At 47.5% G+C, this 15,394-nt stretch overlaps 2 protein-coding genes across 3 annotated transcripts; both read right to left on the bottom strand.

Annotated features, from left to right (window-relative positions):
• Positions 1-3,518: 3,518 nt before the first annotated feature.
• On the bottom strand, positions 3,519-6,900 carry LOC120659823 (UDP-glycosyltransferase 91C1-like). Its single transcript, XM_039938068.1, has 2 exons — positions 4,888-6,900; positions 3,519-4,780 (listed from the first exon to the last, which is right to left on the bottom strand). The coding sequence occupies exons 1-2, from the start codon at positions 5,347-5,349 to the stop codon at positions 3,752-3,754; spliced, it is 1,491 nt and encodes a 496-aa protein (XP_039794002.1). The 5' UTR covers positions 5,350-6,900; the 3' UTR covers positions 3,519-3,751.
• Positions 6,901-8,798: 1,898 nt separating this feature from the next.
• On the bottom strand, positions 8,799-13,698 carry LOC120659821 (serine/threonine protein phosphatase 2A 57 kDa regulatory subunit B' theta isoform-like). Of its 2 annotated transcripts, none has more exons than XM_039938067.1 (5): positions 13,442-13,698; positions 13,175-13,260; positions 11,480-12,909; positions 9,141-9,513; positions 8,799-9,049 (listed from the first exon to the last, which is right to left on the bottom strand). In XM_039938067.1, exons 3-4 carry the CDS (start codon positions 12,656-12,658, stop codon positions 9,154-9,156), a joined length of 1,539 nt encoding a protein of 512 aa, XP_039794001.1. In that variant the 5' UTR covers positions 12,659-12,909; positions 13,175-13,260; positions 13,442-13,698; the 3' UTR covers positions 8,799-9,049; positions 9,141-9,153. The 2 variants fall into 2 exon arrangements, with proteins under 2 accessions (XP_039794001.1, XP_039794000.1); XM_039938066.1 differs by having other exon boundaries at positions 13,449-13,653.
• Between the last annotated feature and the right edge of the window lie 1,696 nt (positions 13,699-15,394).

Raw genomic sequence — 15,394 nt, 5'->3', positions numbered from 1 at the left:
TGTGATAGAGACTTTTGAAAAAAGTCCTGGAGCCAAACAAAGCCTAATTGGGCCCGCTGTTCATCAGCGAGCACCGTCGCCAGGCCATCCTCGCCATCAGCCTGATCTAGGGAGTTGACCTGAAGAGAGCCTGTATGAAGATAGTTAGCACGAGCAACAGCCTGCTCTTTCTCCGGTAAATCTTCCAGCCCGACATTAACACTGATTTCATCAAATAAAAGATGCTCCTTAGCAACTTGTACCATTTGGAAAGAAAAAATGTTTCATTGCAAGAACAAAAATACTCAGATCCACTACCGAATTCACTGGCTTTGCCGAGTGCCGGTTACACTCGGCAAATGCCAGTTTGCACTCGGCAAACTCTTTGCCGAGTGTAACACTCGGCAAACACCATTCGGCAAATGTATGCATCTTGGTTCGTACTGCTGTGTCACTCATTCACAGGTATGCTGAGTTACTCTACCGCGCACTCCAGCAAATTCTATTAGAGCCCAAAGATCCGGAAATGACCCGAAACACAACAAAAACATTATTCATTCAGGAGAAACTATGAATGGGAATACCGCATCGCTGCAGCTGCCAAGTTCAATCGCCAGTCCTAAAATCATTGCTGGCATCGAATAATTGGAGCTATTACCTTTGCTGGAACTAGTAACTATGGATGGAGATAGTTGACACAGGGTTCCAATGTGCGTTGTCAGTGCTGCCAAAGTGCCAACTGGCTCGACAAGAACGAAGGAAATTGCTGCCACGCCTATGGAGGTTTGTCTATAAATGCCCTTTTGCATCCCTTCAAAACATAGGCGTTTTGAAAAGATTTTGCGTGGACACAGAACCTGGCTCAAGGGCAAGTGTATACACGCCCCACAATTGTCATTCTGCTTGGCCCCGCGTGCCACAGGAGTCACTCCTTTCCGAGTTGGCACCATTGCTGTTCCTTGTGCTCTTGCAACATCAACAGTTGAAAAAACATACTGATCATTCTTCACTTCCAATAGGACAATGACCACTGGTGATGCAGCTCCAGATGCCTCCCACTCCCAATACGAATGAAGGAGACATAGGAGAAAACCATGGGGAGTCAAGCTGAGATGTATATATAGGAGCCAAACAATGTATTGTGTGCCCTTTTATTTGTAATGACCTTGTTTATTAATACAAGGAGAGGTTGGTTGGAGAACGACATCATGAAGCACATTTATTCGTTGGAGCGTCTCAAACAGTCTGTGATAAATTTTCTGGAACATGTCGTTGTTCCTACACTGACCATATTTTATAGGATAATAGAATATATATTCGCTAATTCTATAATTTTTCAGCGTTGCTATATTCTGCAACCAGTATATATGGAGCGGAGGTGGAGACATTCTGAGCTGGAATACGTACAACTTGTTGCTGGTGCGAGACTCTGAATGGCTCAACTAAAATGCAGGCTGTTCTGATCAGCTTGTTCAGATGAAGAGAAATGTCAGGCTCGTGATGACCAGCACTGACAATCCTAGCTATGTTGGTATTTGCTCATTAGGTGAGGCCTGGTGGCCGATTTATTAAGCACCAGTATGCTGTCGAGATTAAGCTCGAGAAATCCTCGCCGGGCCTGGAATTGCCTTGTAATTTTAAAGATGTTTCACCATTCTCTTTTATTTTTTTATGAGGAACCACCATATATATTCTTGGTTTTGAAGCAAGTCAATTAAGTCCTCTAAAGAATCTTGTAAGTATAACATTTCAACATTCCTAGTAATCCGATCAGTATCTCTTGAGCCATGTTGCCCGTCCACCCGATTCTTCAGCTACCTTATCTGCCTCATAGTTTGATTTTGACTCATCATTGAGCAGGTCATCATCAAACTACTCGTCGCCTGCATCGCCATGCACATCAGAGAGCCTGCAACTCCGGCCGACCCAACAACGATCACACGTGCTTCTCTGATGAACGACCAGGCTGAATGATGGCGTGTGTTTCTGTGTCCTGGTAACAAGATGAAATCTAGTGGGTTGCGCAAGGAAGCAGCAATCTCCCTTGAGGCTCCTGGCAACCATGTCCGCACAAATCGATCGTGAGCTCCATGATGTCCTTTGGTGTGTCCTATCCTTGCCGACGTTGGTTCCGCAGCTACTGCAACACGGAAATTGCACTCCTGGGGTCAGGTATACCTTGCCGTATGGCGCAACGCGGACCCCTCGGGAAATATGGCTCCTGGTGCCTCCATTTCCCAACGCTACTGTGCGTCCATGATTTCGACATTTGCACCTTTGGTTTCGGACTATTCTTTTTATTTGCTCCCTACTTCTGTTGTTGTTGGTACATTTTGGGGTCTGCTATGTTATGAGGTAGGGCACTATGTGCCTTTTATAAGCTAATAAGGGCATGTCAGTGTCAACGAGGGGAGGATATTGGGCTTTAATATGCTAGCACATACTATTTTTAACTTTTTTATGTAGGGATTTCAGCGTTCTTGCCTCTGTTTTGAGTGCCGATGGTGATTTTACCCCTTCGTTTTGTTTTGTGCGATTTTTGCCTCGCTTTTTTAAAAGGAAGCTCCAATTTGCACCTATTATGTTAGAAGTCAAGGGTGTTAAATTTGTAGCAAAATGATAGATATGCCCTAGGCGATTTAGTTTGCCCTTCTTTGAACATCAAGCACTCCGACATCAACATAACAAAGATTACTGCATGCCGGCGCCATGCCTGTCCCTATGGATTTGCATGCATGGTTCCACAACATAGCAAGAATAATCTATTTTTGGATTTTTTTCACAACAGGGCAAATTCGAATTTCATTAGTAATTAAGGAGCTATGGATTTGCAAAGTTTCTCACTACATTTGGATGTCAGGAAGCAATATCTGTTCTATCGCATCTGCTATGGAGCTCTTCTGAGGATGTTGTCACTCATGTCGGCTCAGCAACTGCAATACACAAACCCAGAAACACACATGGATCAGTGGTCTAGTCAATCACTACCAGAATCTGGAATTGACTTGGCGGCCAAAAACCACCAAGGAATATACTAAAATCGCCAAGGAAACAGTTCTCGGCAGCTAACCGCCAAGCAAAATGCACCAAGAATAGAGAGCCAAGGAAACTCGATTTTCTTGACAGCCGGCAGCCAAGAAATCTCATTTTTGGCGGTATGTTCTAGCCGCCAAGTTAATTGTTTACAGACTAGTTTCATAGTTTACAGACTAGTTTCGTAATTAGTTTTGTGATTAGTCTATTTTTAATATTTTAAATGTGCAAAGATTCCATTTTTACAATTTTACAATTCATCCAGCCTTAAGAGAGACCTTAAGATGAGTCGGTTAAGAGAGACCTTAAGGATTGAAATATCTCTAAAGAGATAGCTTTGGATAGGAGCGCTTGGAGACTAGCTATCAATGTGCCTGAACCTTGAACTTATTTCTTTCGGGTTTCATCTCTAGCCTACCCCAATTTGTTTGGGGGAAAAAGGCTATGTTGTTGTTGTTATGTACAATTCATCCAGCCTACTCACAAAAAAAAATCATCCAGCCTCCTCTGTCAATCTGCACTGAAGATTATCCTTAGAGGTTACAAGATACAAATAAGTTGTGCCTCCGTGTACAAATAAAAGACATTTCTTATAATGTGGAGCTCATATTCTGGCGCTCTAGATTGTGCACATATTATAGAATGTTCATACATATATACATAACATGCTTCCTTCATGTTGAGTAGATAAACAAAGTAGTAAATCCGAAGCTTTACTAGCCCAACAACACATCTTCTCTCATACCCAGTGAGCTGACTTGTAGCGCTGCAGCAACTCCACCAGCTCATCGACGTAGCGCTCCTGCCTCACCCTGTCCCCGACGACGTCCCGCAGCTCCCTGGCCCTGCGCGCCATCTCATCGCCCTCCTCCCCCGCCATCACCCGCCGCACCGCCGCCGCGACGTCGGCCCCGCGGAAGGACCCGCCGCCGCCGTCGTCCCTCGGCACCTCGACGCCCACGCCGCGCGCCGCCATGGCCCGCGCGATGAGGCCCTGGTCGGACACGAAAGGCAGCATCACCAGCGGGAGCCCGAACCCGAACAGGCTCTCCACCGTGGAGCCCCACCCGCAGTGCGTCAGGAACGCGCCCACCGCGGCGTGCGCGAGCACGCGCACCTGCGGCACCCACCCGGCGACCACCACGCCGCGCCCGGCCACGCGCCGCTCGAACCCGCCGGGGAGCAGCGCGGCGGCGGGCTCGCCGCGCGGCGCACGGAGCGCCCAGAGGAAGCGCGCGCCGGAGAGCTCCAGCCCGGCCGCGAGCTCCCGGATGTTGCCCGCCGTCACGGGCGCCTCGCTCCCCAGCGCCACGTAGACGACGGACCTACGGGGCTGCTCGTCCAGCCACCGCGCGGCCGCCTCGAACGGCTGGTCACCACTGCCCGGCTGCGCTTCGTCGTCCGCGGCGTCGCCGGGCAGGAGGAGGCCTGCGGGGACGACGGGCTTGGCGAAGAGGTCCGTGAGGAGCGAGAACAGCCGCGGCTCGGCCTCCGGGCAGCTGCGGTCGATGACGAGGCGGCAGGACGGGCGATGCAGCAGCTGCCAGAGGCGGTCCATGTCGGAGACGCCGGAGGCGTTGGGCCGGAACACGGCGGCGATGGCCTCGGCCTCGTGGCGGCGGTAGGAGAGCGTGGAGGGGAAGGGCACCCACGGCGGCGGCGCCATGTAGTCCTCCGTCGTCCGGCGAGGGTGCGCCTCGTTCGACTGCTTCGTGCCGACGAACGCCAAGAGGGCCGCCGGAAAGATGAGGAACATGGCGCACGCGATCTTGCAGCACACAATAAATCAAAATTACCGAAACGAATTGATTTCTGACGAGCAGCTAATCAGCTGCTGCAGCTTCGACCTTCGACTTCGATCGCATGGTTTTTCACCTTGAGCTCCTCGGCGATCGGCAAGACCCAGTTCTGCGCGAAGTCGAGTATGATCCAGTCGGGCCTCCTCTCAAACCCGTCGGCCTCGCCGCCGCCGCGGCCGCTGAGGCCAGCAGTGACAAGGGCCGCGAACGGCGCGGCGAGGCCGTCGAACGCCGCCTTGAGGAGCCCGACCTTCTCCGGCGGGACGTCGGCCGTCGACTCGGCGCCGTCCGGCAGTCCTTCGACCGCCGGCAGCTCCAGCGTGGCGACGCGGACGCGCGCGGACAGCTCCGGCGGGACAGCGCTCAGCCTGGCGGCGTTCCTCGGCGTGGACACGAAGGTGACGGCGTGGCCGCGCCGCGCCAGCCGCTTGGAGAGCTCGAGGAACGGGATCATGTGGCCGAACGCCAGCCATGGGAACACCACGACGTGGAGAGACGGCGCCGAGGAAGAGGACGAAGCATCTTGGGTTCCTGCCATGGCTGGATAGCTGAGAGCTTGGAGTCCAAATGGAAGCGGGCGATATCATGCCTAGTTGCCTTGTGTAGGGAGGAATAAATTGACAAGGAGCTCCATCAAAGCTTGTGCTGTCCTGATTTTTTGATGCAAAATAATCGAGGGCGTGATCCGCGCATGTTAATAATTTAATCAGGTTTAAATCAACCTATCACTATGTATATGGTTGTAAGAGTAACTATAGTAGGGAGAGCAAATGGACTTCCATATCAAAATTTAGTCGGTGGACATAAAAAATAATCTCCAGCAGAGGAAATAAATGGACTGCTATTTTAATAATCCTTCCAAATTTCTCTCCCCATCCCTCCAATTTGGTGCCCTTCTATTTGGGCTGCCAACTGTGTGCCCCACCAATTTTTTTTCTTTCATTTCCTTGCTCGCGATCCCTTCGGCCCCTGCCCCGCCCCGCCCCCGCCGACGCAACGCTGCCGGCCGCCCTACCCACCAGCCGCCCCAGCACCCTCGCGCTCCTCACCAGGGTAGGCGTGCTGGCACCCTCCCCAGTAGCCGAGGTGGAGGCGGAGGCGCGCGCAGCGCACGGCCTGTATGCGGCGGCGGCTAGAGGCGAGGATGGCGCGGCTCCAGTGCGTGCACCGCGAGCGCGCGGTCGGCCGCCTCGCGCACGGCCCTGCCGCTTGGCGGGCCCGCCGCGCCGGCGGTGGACGGCCCGGCACGCACGAGGCGAATCGGCCATGGCGACGGGCTGGTGATGCAGAAGGAGACGCCGGTGAGCTGCTCCTTGGGCGGGTGCGGCTGCAGCTCGTCGGCCTTGGGCGGCGGCGCGGCGGCCATCCTGTCCCTTCCGCTGCTGTCCCGGCGGCGGCTGCGAAGAAACCGATACTCCTCACTCTGCTGGCACCGTCAGTGACAGAAAGCAGGCGAGCAAGCTCCAAGAAACTCCCCGGATAGGAGAGAATCAGATTCTCCGGCGCACTGCACACCGAAGGATTCTTTCTTGTAGAGTAGCAGAAGGAACTCTCCTTCACGAGGAAGGAATGAAGAATCGATCGCAGCGGAGAAAGCAGGGCCGGGGCGAGAGCCGAGGGAGAGAGAAATGGTGGGCTGCTGCTGCTGCTCTAGCAAATTCCACAGCAGCCTAGTAGGATCCCCCTGCGCAAGGAATGGAATCTGGGTGCCCCCAAACAAGGCCACCTTTTCCCCTCCCTGGCTCCCTTTCCCACACGCTGCGCTCTGTATGATTGATTGGAACAGCTGGAACGGAATCGATCAATCGCCCAGCGGCGGGAGCAGGAAGGAAGGGGGGAGAGGACGCTCGGCTTCGCGAGAAGAGGAGGCGGAGCAGGAGCACCGAGCAGTGTCTGCGAAGGGGCGCGCAGGAATGGCGAGCTGGCTATCCGAGGAGCTCGGCGGCTATCTTTTTTGAGCAGGAGCGGAGGTGGCAGCACAGCAGCGTGATCCAAGGAGCTGGCTTTGCGGCCGGCTCGGGACAGGGGATGGGAGGAAGGAGGCGATGCGATGGGAATGGGGAGGAGAAAGAGGTGGAGGGCGGGGGGGAGGAGAATGACAGGTGGGGCTCAGGTGTCAGTTGAAAAAATAGAAGTCTAATTTATTCAGCCTACTGGAGTGGAAGCTCATATTTGGGTGAGTAGAATTTAGAAGTGAACTTCTAAATAGATATTTTGCTCACCCAAATTTAACAGCTCTATTGGAGTTGCTCAAACATCCTGAAATTAGCCTTGAGACTGTCAGGTCCATATCAGCAAAATATCCTTGTTTGATTTTCAGTGTTAAGCTATAGAGTTGGGAGTATATATTGAAGGGCCAACTTTAAATGAGCTATCGATGTCGTTCCCAAAGTGCCTATCGCCTATTTGGGGTTTGTTAACCCGAATCAGACATAACTATCACAGTTTGAATTGGAGGACCAAGGTCCAAAGTTTCCTTTTCTTTTATGGAAAAACAAACTAACAACTAGATTACTAGAATCACATCATTTGATGCTGTCATAACAAATTTCCTTTTCTTTATGGAAAGAAAAAACTGATATCTAGAATCACATCATTCCATGCTGGCCTAACATGACAACCTGGAAGAATGAATGGGCATCTCCAAGAGTCTTTCTAAATTTCACTCTCTAAATCATCAATTGAAGAGTCATCTACATAAAAACTGTTCTCTATACATCTTCACTCTCCTACAGCTTTTTTATATCTTGTTTACACTCTAAAGAGCCATTTTCTCTATCTATTTTTAGCTAGCGAGAAATCCGAAATAGATGATGGCTATATTTGGATAACCACTTAGAAAAGCTCTTGGGTGCTACTTTTACATCAAAATATCTATTTTTAACAATTAGGATGAATATAGAGAGTCTCTTGGAGTTGCTCTTATAACTTGAAAGTGAAAGAAACTGACCATTTGAAAGCAGACATTGTTTTGTCCTGAGATATATAGTGGTACGGTGTTCTTTGCTAAGAACTAATTTGCTTGAAAATTCAACTGTTATTAAACAGACCATTCTATTCAGCTTCTTTGATTTGACAAAAACATATGTCCAAATGCTTGACATCCAACCTGAAGAAGTGAAGATCAAGCATCAGATTCAAACACGTGAAAAGAAGACTTCAGAAAAGTTTGTCTGTTCTGGATTTTGTAAATTCAAAACAAAATATCGGATGAATCTGCTCATTCTCTCATCCTTCTATAGTTAAGTTCCAACAAACTCTTGTAACGTACTTTACAAATTTATTTAGAAAATTATGTTGTTGCAAAAAGGGGGTTTTATCATATTATTCAAATTTAGAATGAAAAAGAAAAGTTGATATGCAGTATATATTAGGCAAAGGATGACCCAATTGGCAATGGGGAGGTGGAGAAAAATTAGGAGCGCTGCATTGACCAGCCGTGGCAGTATCGGATTTGACCATGGTGTCCATCAACCTCCTTGGTTAGAGTGTAGGAACACTCAATTCCATTAGCTACCAGGTATTTCCTCAGTGCATGTGTCCAGTTTTCCACAAAATGCCAAGCCACTTTTGAAGCAAGTTAGCACGAATTTCAGCAATGCCAAGCAAATGCTCGCTGTGCAACCTTACAGTTTTCCCAGGTATCGCGCTTTACCGCTCCATGGCAACAAACCTGAAAAGGAGGCCTGCAAATTGCCAGCAGCTTTGACAACAGGGCTTCTCTCTGGAGGCAATCTATCCTCCACACCACACTGTGAATTGTAGCATCTGACTGAAGTGGTTCCACTCCCTGCAAACCAGAGTCAGGCAGCAGGATGAAACACACCAGCTCCTGCACAGCATCTGCTCGCGGATCTGACATGATCCGCGCCAGCACTCACAATCATCATAAACCATACTATCGACTAAGTGCGGAAAGGAAAGCTTAAGGGACTTTTATCACTTAAGCCGATCACCCGCCATCCAAGCAGAGAACAGGAACAGAAAAGGCATGTACCAGCTCCCCTTTAACCGATTTTATACCGGAAAAAAAAAATTCTCCGACAAACTACAAAAGAGACTGAACCACCAGAATGCCAAGAGAAGCCATGGCATGTGATTTACAGAACTGATGCACAATTGGCTTCCAATATCTCTTTTCCCTCTGTTTCGCACACCAGCCTTGGCGGCTTCATATACCCCTTTTTTTCCCTATCTACAACCCAATCCTGTACAATGCTGGATGACTCTGCAAGGATCTGCAAACACCAAGGATCCAAGTATTATCAAAACCGCACAAGATTAACAAATACTTGAATCAACTGAACACATGACAACCAGCATGCTTACCCTTTGAAAGTTCCTACAAGCCTGAAGGTTGGCGGGGCAAGGTTGGAGAGACAAGGACAGCCTCGCCACTTGTGACTTTGGAGGATGCAATCTCATCTAGACGTTTCCATGCCGCCGCCTGCTTCAGCTTAAGCTCCTCCTCTCTGACTTTGTCTTCCTCATATTTCAGCACACATTCAGCAAACAGCTCAGGCTCACGATCGGAGAACAATTTTTGCACATTCATACTGAGGCTTTGCACGGCTGGGTTCCAGTGCCCGTTTATATTTTTCTCCAAGGCAGGTAAGATGATAGGAAGGATCACTTTACTGTTTTGCCTAATCAAACTCTCCACGCGATCATTGTTCCACAAAAACAATGCTCTCTCAGCAACCTAAATAAAGTATAAGCACATTACAATATATATATATATATACACACACACACACACACACACCATAGAAGAAACAAAACAGAATGGTAAAGACTACATAAATATTGAGTATCAAGGTCAAACAGCGTTTTCCCTGTACTGTGCAACATGCAAGTACACAAATAAAATTATAGCAATGAGTATTTATAGTATAGACCAATGTGTAAAAATAAATCATGTTTCCATATGAATATAAATTACCAATCCTGGAGGGCCAAATATATTCACATGTACACACTTCAGTTAACAGCAACCATTCAAATTTAAAGGGCGTACCCAATGCCGTAGGCTTCTCGCACTGTGCGGGGTCTGGGAAAGGGTTGTCTTTAAGCCCCAAGCCTTACCCACACAAATTTGGTTATACATGTTTTTTTAAAAAAAATCCTTAATCCATTGTTGTTGTTCTCCCACCTTATACACATAAAACTAAATTCATGCAGTACCCTATAAATAGAACAACTTTGGATCTAACAAAATTAAGTATCTTTTTTTTTGGAAACTTGCCATTAGCCCATTATAGAGTCAAATATAAATGATAAAGAACGGCATCCTAGAATGCTCAGCGAGGATACAATAAAACTATTGAAACTTCTAAATATTGCAGCACACGCAAGTAACGTTTTTAATAAAAAGTACACAAAACCAGAATGAGTTACGATTTTACTACTAATGACTAGATATGCTGTGTTGATGCACTTCCCAAAAACAGATCTAGAAAATTGCAGGTAGCCGTGCAACTCATTTGTGTAATTTTGTTTGTACTCTTCAATAGATCAATGCTTTATCATGATACTGCAGAGAATATAGGGATCTCATATAGGGCTCACAGTTCACACCAAGAAACGAACATTTGAGTTATGTGTCACTGGGTTTATTCACAGATCTTGCAATAGTTTATTCCTGAGCTCCAAAAAAATTATTACATGAATACAACATGCTTTGTGGCACATGCCCATGACAAGTTGCACGCTTCCTCTAGCTTTCAGTAGCAAAGGCAAAGCAGAAAACTGAAGGGAGGCCAAAATCTTTTATTTTATGCTTTTTTGTGAGATAGTGAGGACCAGTAGAAAATTTGTGAAATAATTAAGGAAGCAGCAAGCATCATAAAATTGAAGCTCCTTTGTTTCCTATGCAAAGCCTCAGATTTGGGCAGCCCTGTAGCTGTCATGCCACTAAAATGTTGGAAACCCCATCTTTAAGGAGGAAATAGAATGACATGAATGCATGCCGAACCATGGGTTGGGAAATACCATGAAGCAGCTAGAACGATCTTTAAAAAACATCTGATTTCACTCCAAATGTACCTAAGAGGATTCTAGACCAAGGAATGGTTGCCTAACATAAGTGCAGATTAAGTAATCCAACATTATTTATTTAAATCTTACAAAAATTTAACTAAGTTCAAATCCATACAGATAGAAAGGACATCGTTCTGTGAAGAACAAACTGACCAGACCAACATAAATTAATTCAAAATGGCACAAGTTGAATGGGGCTTGCATTCTGCAGTTGGAAACTTAGCAATTCAAGATGTCTACAAATAAAAACTTTGTTTTCTCAATTCGAATTTTCATTTACCGCTTTAGAAAATAAATACCAAACAAACAGACAGATATGAGGTTGATGATATGCAATGCACATACAAGCAAACGCATTTTAAATGCTAAGAAGTAAATTGTGAATAAATAGATGAACCAACTGAAATTTGTTATTTGAATTGTTGGTGAAAATGATGTACTACTGTTATAACAAACCAACATGGAACTAACATTTAGCCAGGCAAAGTATGATGATTGCTTCAGATGACATCTAATCCAATTCTGATGAGGTAAGAGTACACAACAAGCCAACAATTCAACCATAGGAGAAACAAGTAACAAAGCTGCATAGAGGGAATACTCATCAAGGATATGGTGAATGATATTACCTGGAAGTGAGAGCTGTTAAAGCAGCGAGCAACTTGGCAGAAAACAGGAACCATACATTTTTGAAACTCACTAGGTTGTGTTGCTTCTAGTATCTCTTCCAACTCGCCCAAGAAGAGTACTTCTTTTGGGCTGTTTGTGACAGGCCAATATTTTATGATGCCCCTAATAATAGTATCCGCAAGCTTGCCATCTTTTTCAACAAACTGTGTAATGCAGTAAGACAGCTGCCGGTGGTACATTGAAATACACCTTGCCTTGTGAAGTGGAATTAAGGTCCTTACAAGGAACAGTTTGTGCTCTTCCTTGAGTGGCAAGGCAAATCCATTGATGATGCTTCCTAAAATTTCCAAGAGCTCTGCTATTCCATTATGCTTTTCAGTTTCATATATGAACTGGTAGAATACATTATTGATAGCCTTCCGGATAAATGGCCGATACACCATGAACTTCCCATAGATACGGTGAACTAACATCTTAAGGTATTCCCTCTCCCTATGGTCCTCAGAATCAAAGAGCTCAAGCATCCTTAGAATAAAGGAATGGTCAACATATCGTTTAGCCAATTTAGCATCAGTTTCTGCAGATTGAACAAAATTCAAGAGCAGCTCATACACAATATGCAAGTGTGGCCATGCAGGGTCCATCAATGGTTCATCCTCTTCTAAATCAAAAGCTTGAAGCACCTTTTTCTCCCTGGGCGGGATAACCAGTGTCCTGAACAAGTTTGCTGAAATCATTTTTGTGATTCCCTCCACAACAATCTCAGGGAACTTTGTGTTGGCTGTTTTGACATAATCGAGTATCTCCATCAATGTTTCCACCTTTATCTTCTTCTCCTTTATGTTCTTTGTCGGGTCCGAAAAGTCAAACAGGGTGCAGCACATGTTCAACTTTACGATGAGCAGGTTCTGTTTCTCCGTATTTGGCACATCCTTAATGCTCGGCAACGGTCGGAAGTAAGAAGAGAAGAAAGCATCATTTATCCTCGACTCCTGGAACCCCACACGGTTTCCGCTCCCATAGGCATGCCCAGTACCCGACAAAATTTGCTGCTGGCCACTCAGGTCGGCAACTCCAGAACCCGAGTGCTGGTTCAACACCGCATGCCTCCTCCCGCCAACAGACTCCTTATCTGCGGTTTTGGACGCCTTGCGCCGCCCAAATATCTGCTTCATCATACTACCACCTAGAACAGAACAGCTGACGCCACCCACCGAATCAACACGGATACGAGATTCAGATCCTCCCAGGAAGAAACGGCAAAAGGCGATCCCTGCCCCTTCAGCCGAAACAGGAGCCGCTACCACACACCAAACCCTAACCCCTCACTTCTAGTCCATGGCATGCTCTCACAGCACACCAAACAACACCCCCCCCCCCCCCCCCCCCCGTGTTGCAGAGTTATCCTGCCAAATCCAGCCACTCCAACCTACAACAATGGAAAATTGGGGTCAGGTAAACCGACGAACACCCTCAGCCATGTCAGCACCTCACAGAAATTGCAGCACTATTGCAACCATATCGCGAAAACAACCACGGAAGCTCACCTCCGACTACCTCCCCACACCCCAAACAAGAAATTCCACCAAGAACAGTCAGGCGAAGAATGTACTAAGCTACCCAGAGCGCCCGTCCCCCTGAAATCGCCGCGGCCCAGCTGAAATTGGTTGACGGGGCGGCGGAAAGGAACCAACCTGAGGCGATCCTACGCGGCGCGTGGTCGAAGAATCCTGGCTGGGCGCAGGCGGGCGGGACGGGACGGCGAACGACAGCGACCTCTCTGGAAAAACAAAAGCAGAGGGCAACTCAGCGCAACGGTCAACACGGAGTCGCGCGTTCGCGGCGCGGGGCCCAGGCGGGAGCGGGAGCAAACGCCCCCCCCCCCCCCCCCACTCGGCGCGCCACCTCCCTCCCCGGGGCGCGAACCGCGAGAAAACGGGGCTGCGCGGAGGGGCGCTCACCACCTACCACACGCGGCGACGGCGACGGCGACGGCTGGCTCGTACCCTCCTCCTCCTCCTGCCGCGGCGGCCGAGGTGGCGTGCCGGCGCCGGGCCCCACGGGAGCTCGCTTCGAGGGGCGAGCCGAGCGCGGGGTGGCCCAGCCGGGGAGCGGAGTGGAGCGGCAGCAGGGAGGGAGGGAGGGAGGAAGAGGACGGAGGGGGTGGGGGGAGTTGCCTTGTTGGATCTCCTGGGCTTGGCTTCTACGACTATTTTAATGCCCTTTTCCGTTTCTACCCCCCGGCTTCCTTTTTTTTTCCTTTTTTCTTCTGTGCAACCTCTCTGTCTCTAGAAGACGGCCGTGGCAGAGCGATTTCGGCCGGTAGCCCCTTGGCCAGCGTGTCCGTTTCCGCCCTTTCCACGGCGTTTGTTTCCTTCCATCCTCTTTTTTTTTCAGAAAAAAAAACTTTTTTGTTGGGAACACGGCAGGGGTGTGTTTGGTAGTCAGAGCGTAGAGAGAGCCAGCCATGTTTGCTGGCAAAAGCGTGAGGCGCAAGCGCGGACAATGGCGTTCTGTTTCGCCTTTTCTTTGAGTGGGTGATGACGCACCGGATGGAATGGTTATCATGTACACAAACCCTCTAGGTGAGGTGGTGGATGTGAGCGGGGCGCAAGAGCATTGCGGTGGGTGCATTGGAGCCGTTTGATGTTTTAATAGGTGGTAGTTGACAGTTGTTATGCTATGCATGGTTATGCAAATCGAGCTATTTGCGGAATTGGGAATTGGAAGTGGTGAAAATTAGGGTTTCCGGATTGGGATGGTCTCGCACCGATGCGACCAGATAAATCATGCCCTTTGAGTAATCTGTAGCAACTCGTATTCGTTGATGCTGATGGTCGAGTACTTTTTCTAACGCTTGATTATTCGTTGTCTTATATGACGAACCTTTCGCATCGCAACGCGACAATTCTATTTCTTTGTCGGGCGTTACCGCGAGAATCTAACATCAATCATTAATCACGAGTACGAAAACCTCGACAAAAATGCATCCTAAAATGCTGCTGCCATTCCAACGGTCCAAACCTACGTCCTGTGCCCCAACATGCCATCAGTTCATGACTATTTAGCATCGTATTATGAAAATTCCAACATTTCTATCAAGTGTCGACACGATATCCTGATGTAACAGTGGACTCTCCACAATAGAATCAAGAAATATCATCTCAGTGATTAGCATTAACAATTTGCTAACCCTAAAATCAAAGATAATGAGTACAAAAAGTAGGATTTTGGAGAAAATATGGGGTAGTTGGCGGTTAAGTAAAAATAAATATAAAGGATGAGTAGGGCATTTACAGAGTGAAGCAACTACTAACTACTCAATACATTGGAAGGATTGCAATGAAAGTTGAGATAGGATTGTGGGGTAGGGCAACAATAGGTGACGGTTACAAAGAAATGAATATATTGAAATGGAATTTATTGAATGGGGCCATTTCTAGAGGCTTGAGTTATATCCAAGTTGATATGCAAAAGATATGGAAGAATCTATTTAAAATTAAATATACTATATCCCATTTATATTTTTAATTAATTATATCTAGATAAAGATACATAATAGACTACTAGTGCTATCTTCTTGCTTGATACATAAGTCGAGGACGTAATCCTAAATGCAGCACCAGAGTGGGGCAAAAGCAAAGACAATGTTGTTTTTTTCCTTTTCTTTGAATGGCTTATGAATCACCGAATGCTTATCATATATCAAAAGGTGATGTGGAGAGCACATGAACTTCATGAAGAGTCGAGCCATTCTACATTAGGTGTGGCATGAGCCACACTCCTCTGTGCTCGTGCGATCTCTAGATGTGATGTTATGCATCGGTCTTTGTTGAAATATTTATGGAAATAGAAACTTGAAATGAAAAATAAAATTTACTTCCTAATTGGGATGGTGTCGCACTGATGCCACA

The sequence above is a fragment of the Panicum virgatum genome, chromosome 2N (genome assembly GCF_016808335.1).
Source record: "Panicum virgatum strain AP13 chromosome 2N, P.virgatum_v5, whole genome shotgun sequence".
In the NCBI taxonomy this organism is placed as follows: Eukaryota; Viridiplantae; Streptophyta; class Magnoliopsida; order Poales; family Poaceae; genus Panicum; species Panicum virgatum.
This window is presented reverse-complemented; position numbering and strand designations above follow the sequence as displayed.

Excerpts from the sequence above, each read along its gene's own strand:
- LOC120659823 (XM_039938068.1), bottom strand. The coding sequence starts at position 5,349 with ATGGCAGGAACCCAAGATGCTTCGTCCTCTTCCTCGGCGCCGTCTCTC. Across the intron at positions 4,781-4,887 it reads CGATCGCCGAGGAGCTCAAG|ATCGCGTGCGCCATGTTCCT; the intron begins GTGAAAAACCAT and ends GTGTGCTGCAAG.
- LOC120659821 (XM_039938067.1), bottom strand. The coding sequence starts at position 12,658 with ATGATGAAGCAGATATTTGGGCGGCGCAAGGCGTCCAAAACCGCAGAT. Across the intron at positions 9,514-11,479 it reads TTAACAGCTCTCACTTCCAG|GTTGCTGAGAGAGCATTGTT; the intron begins GTAATATCATTC and ends TACTTTATTTAG.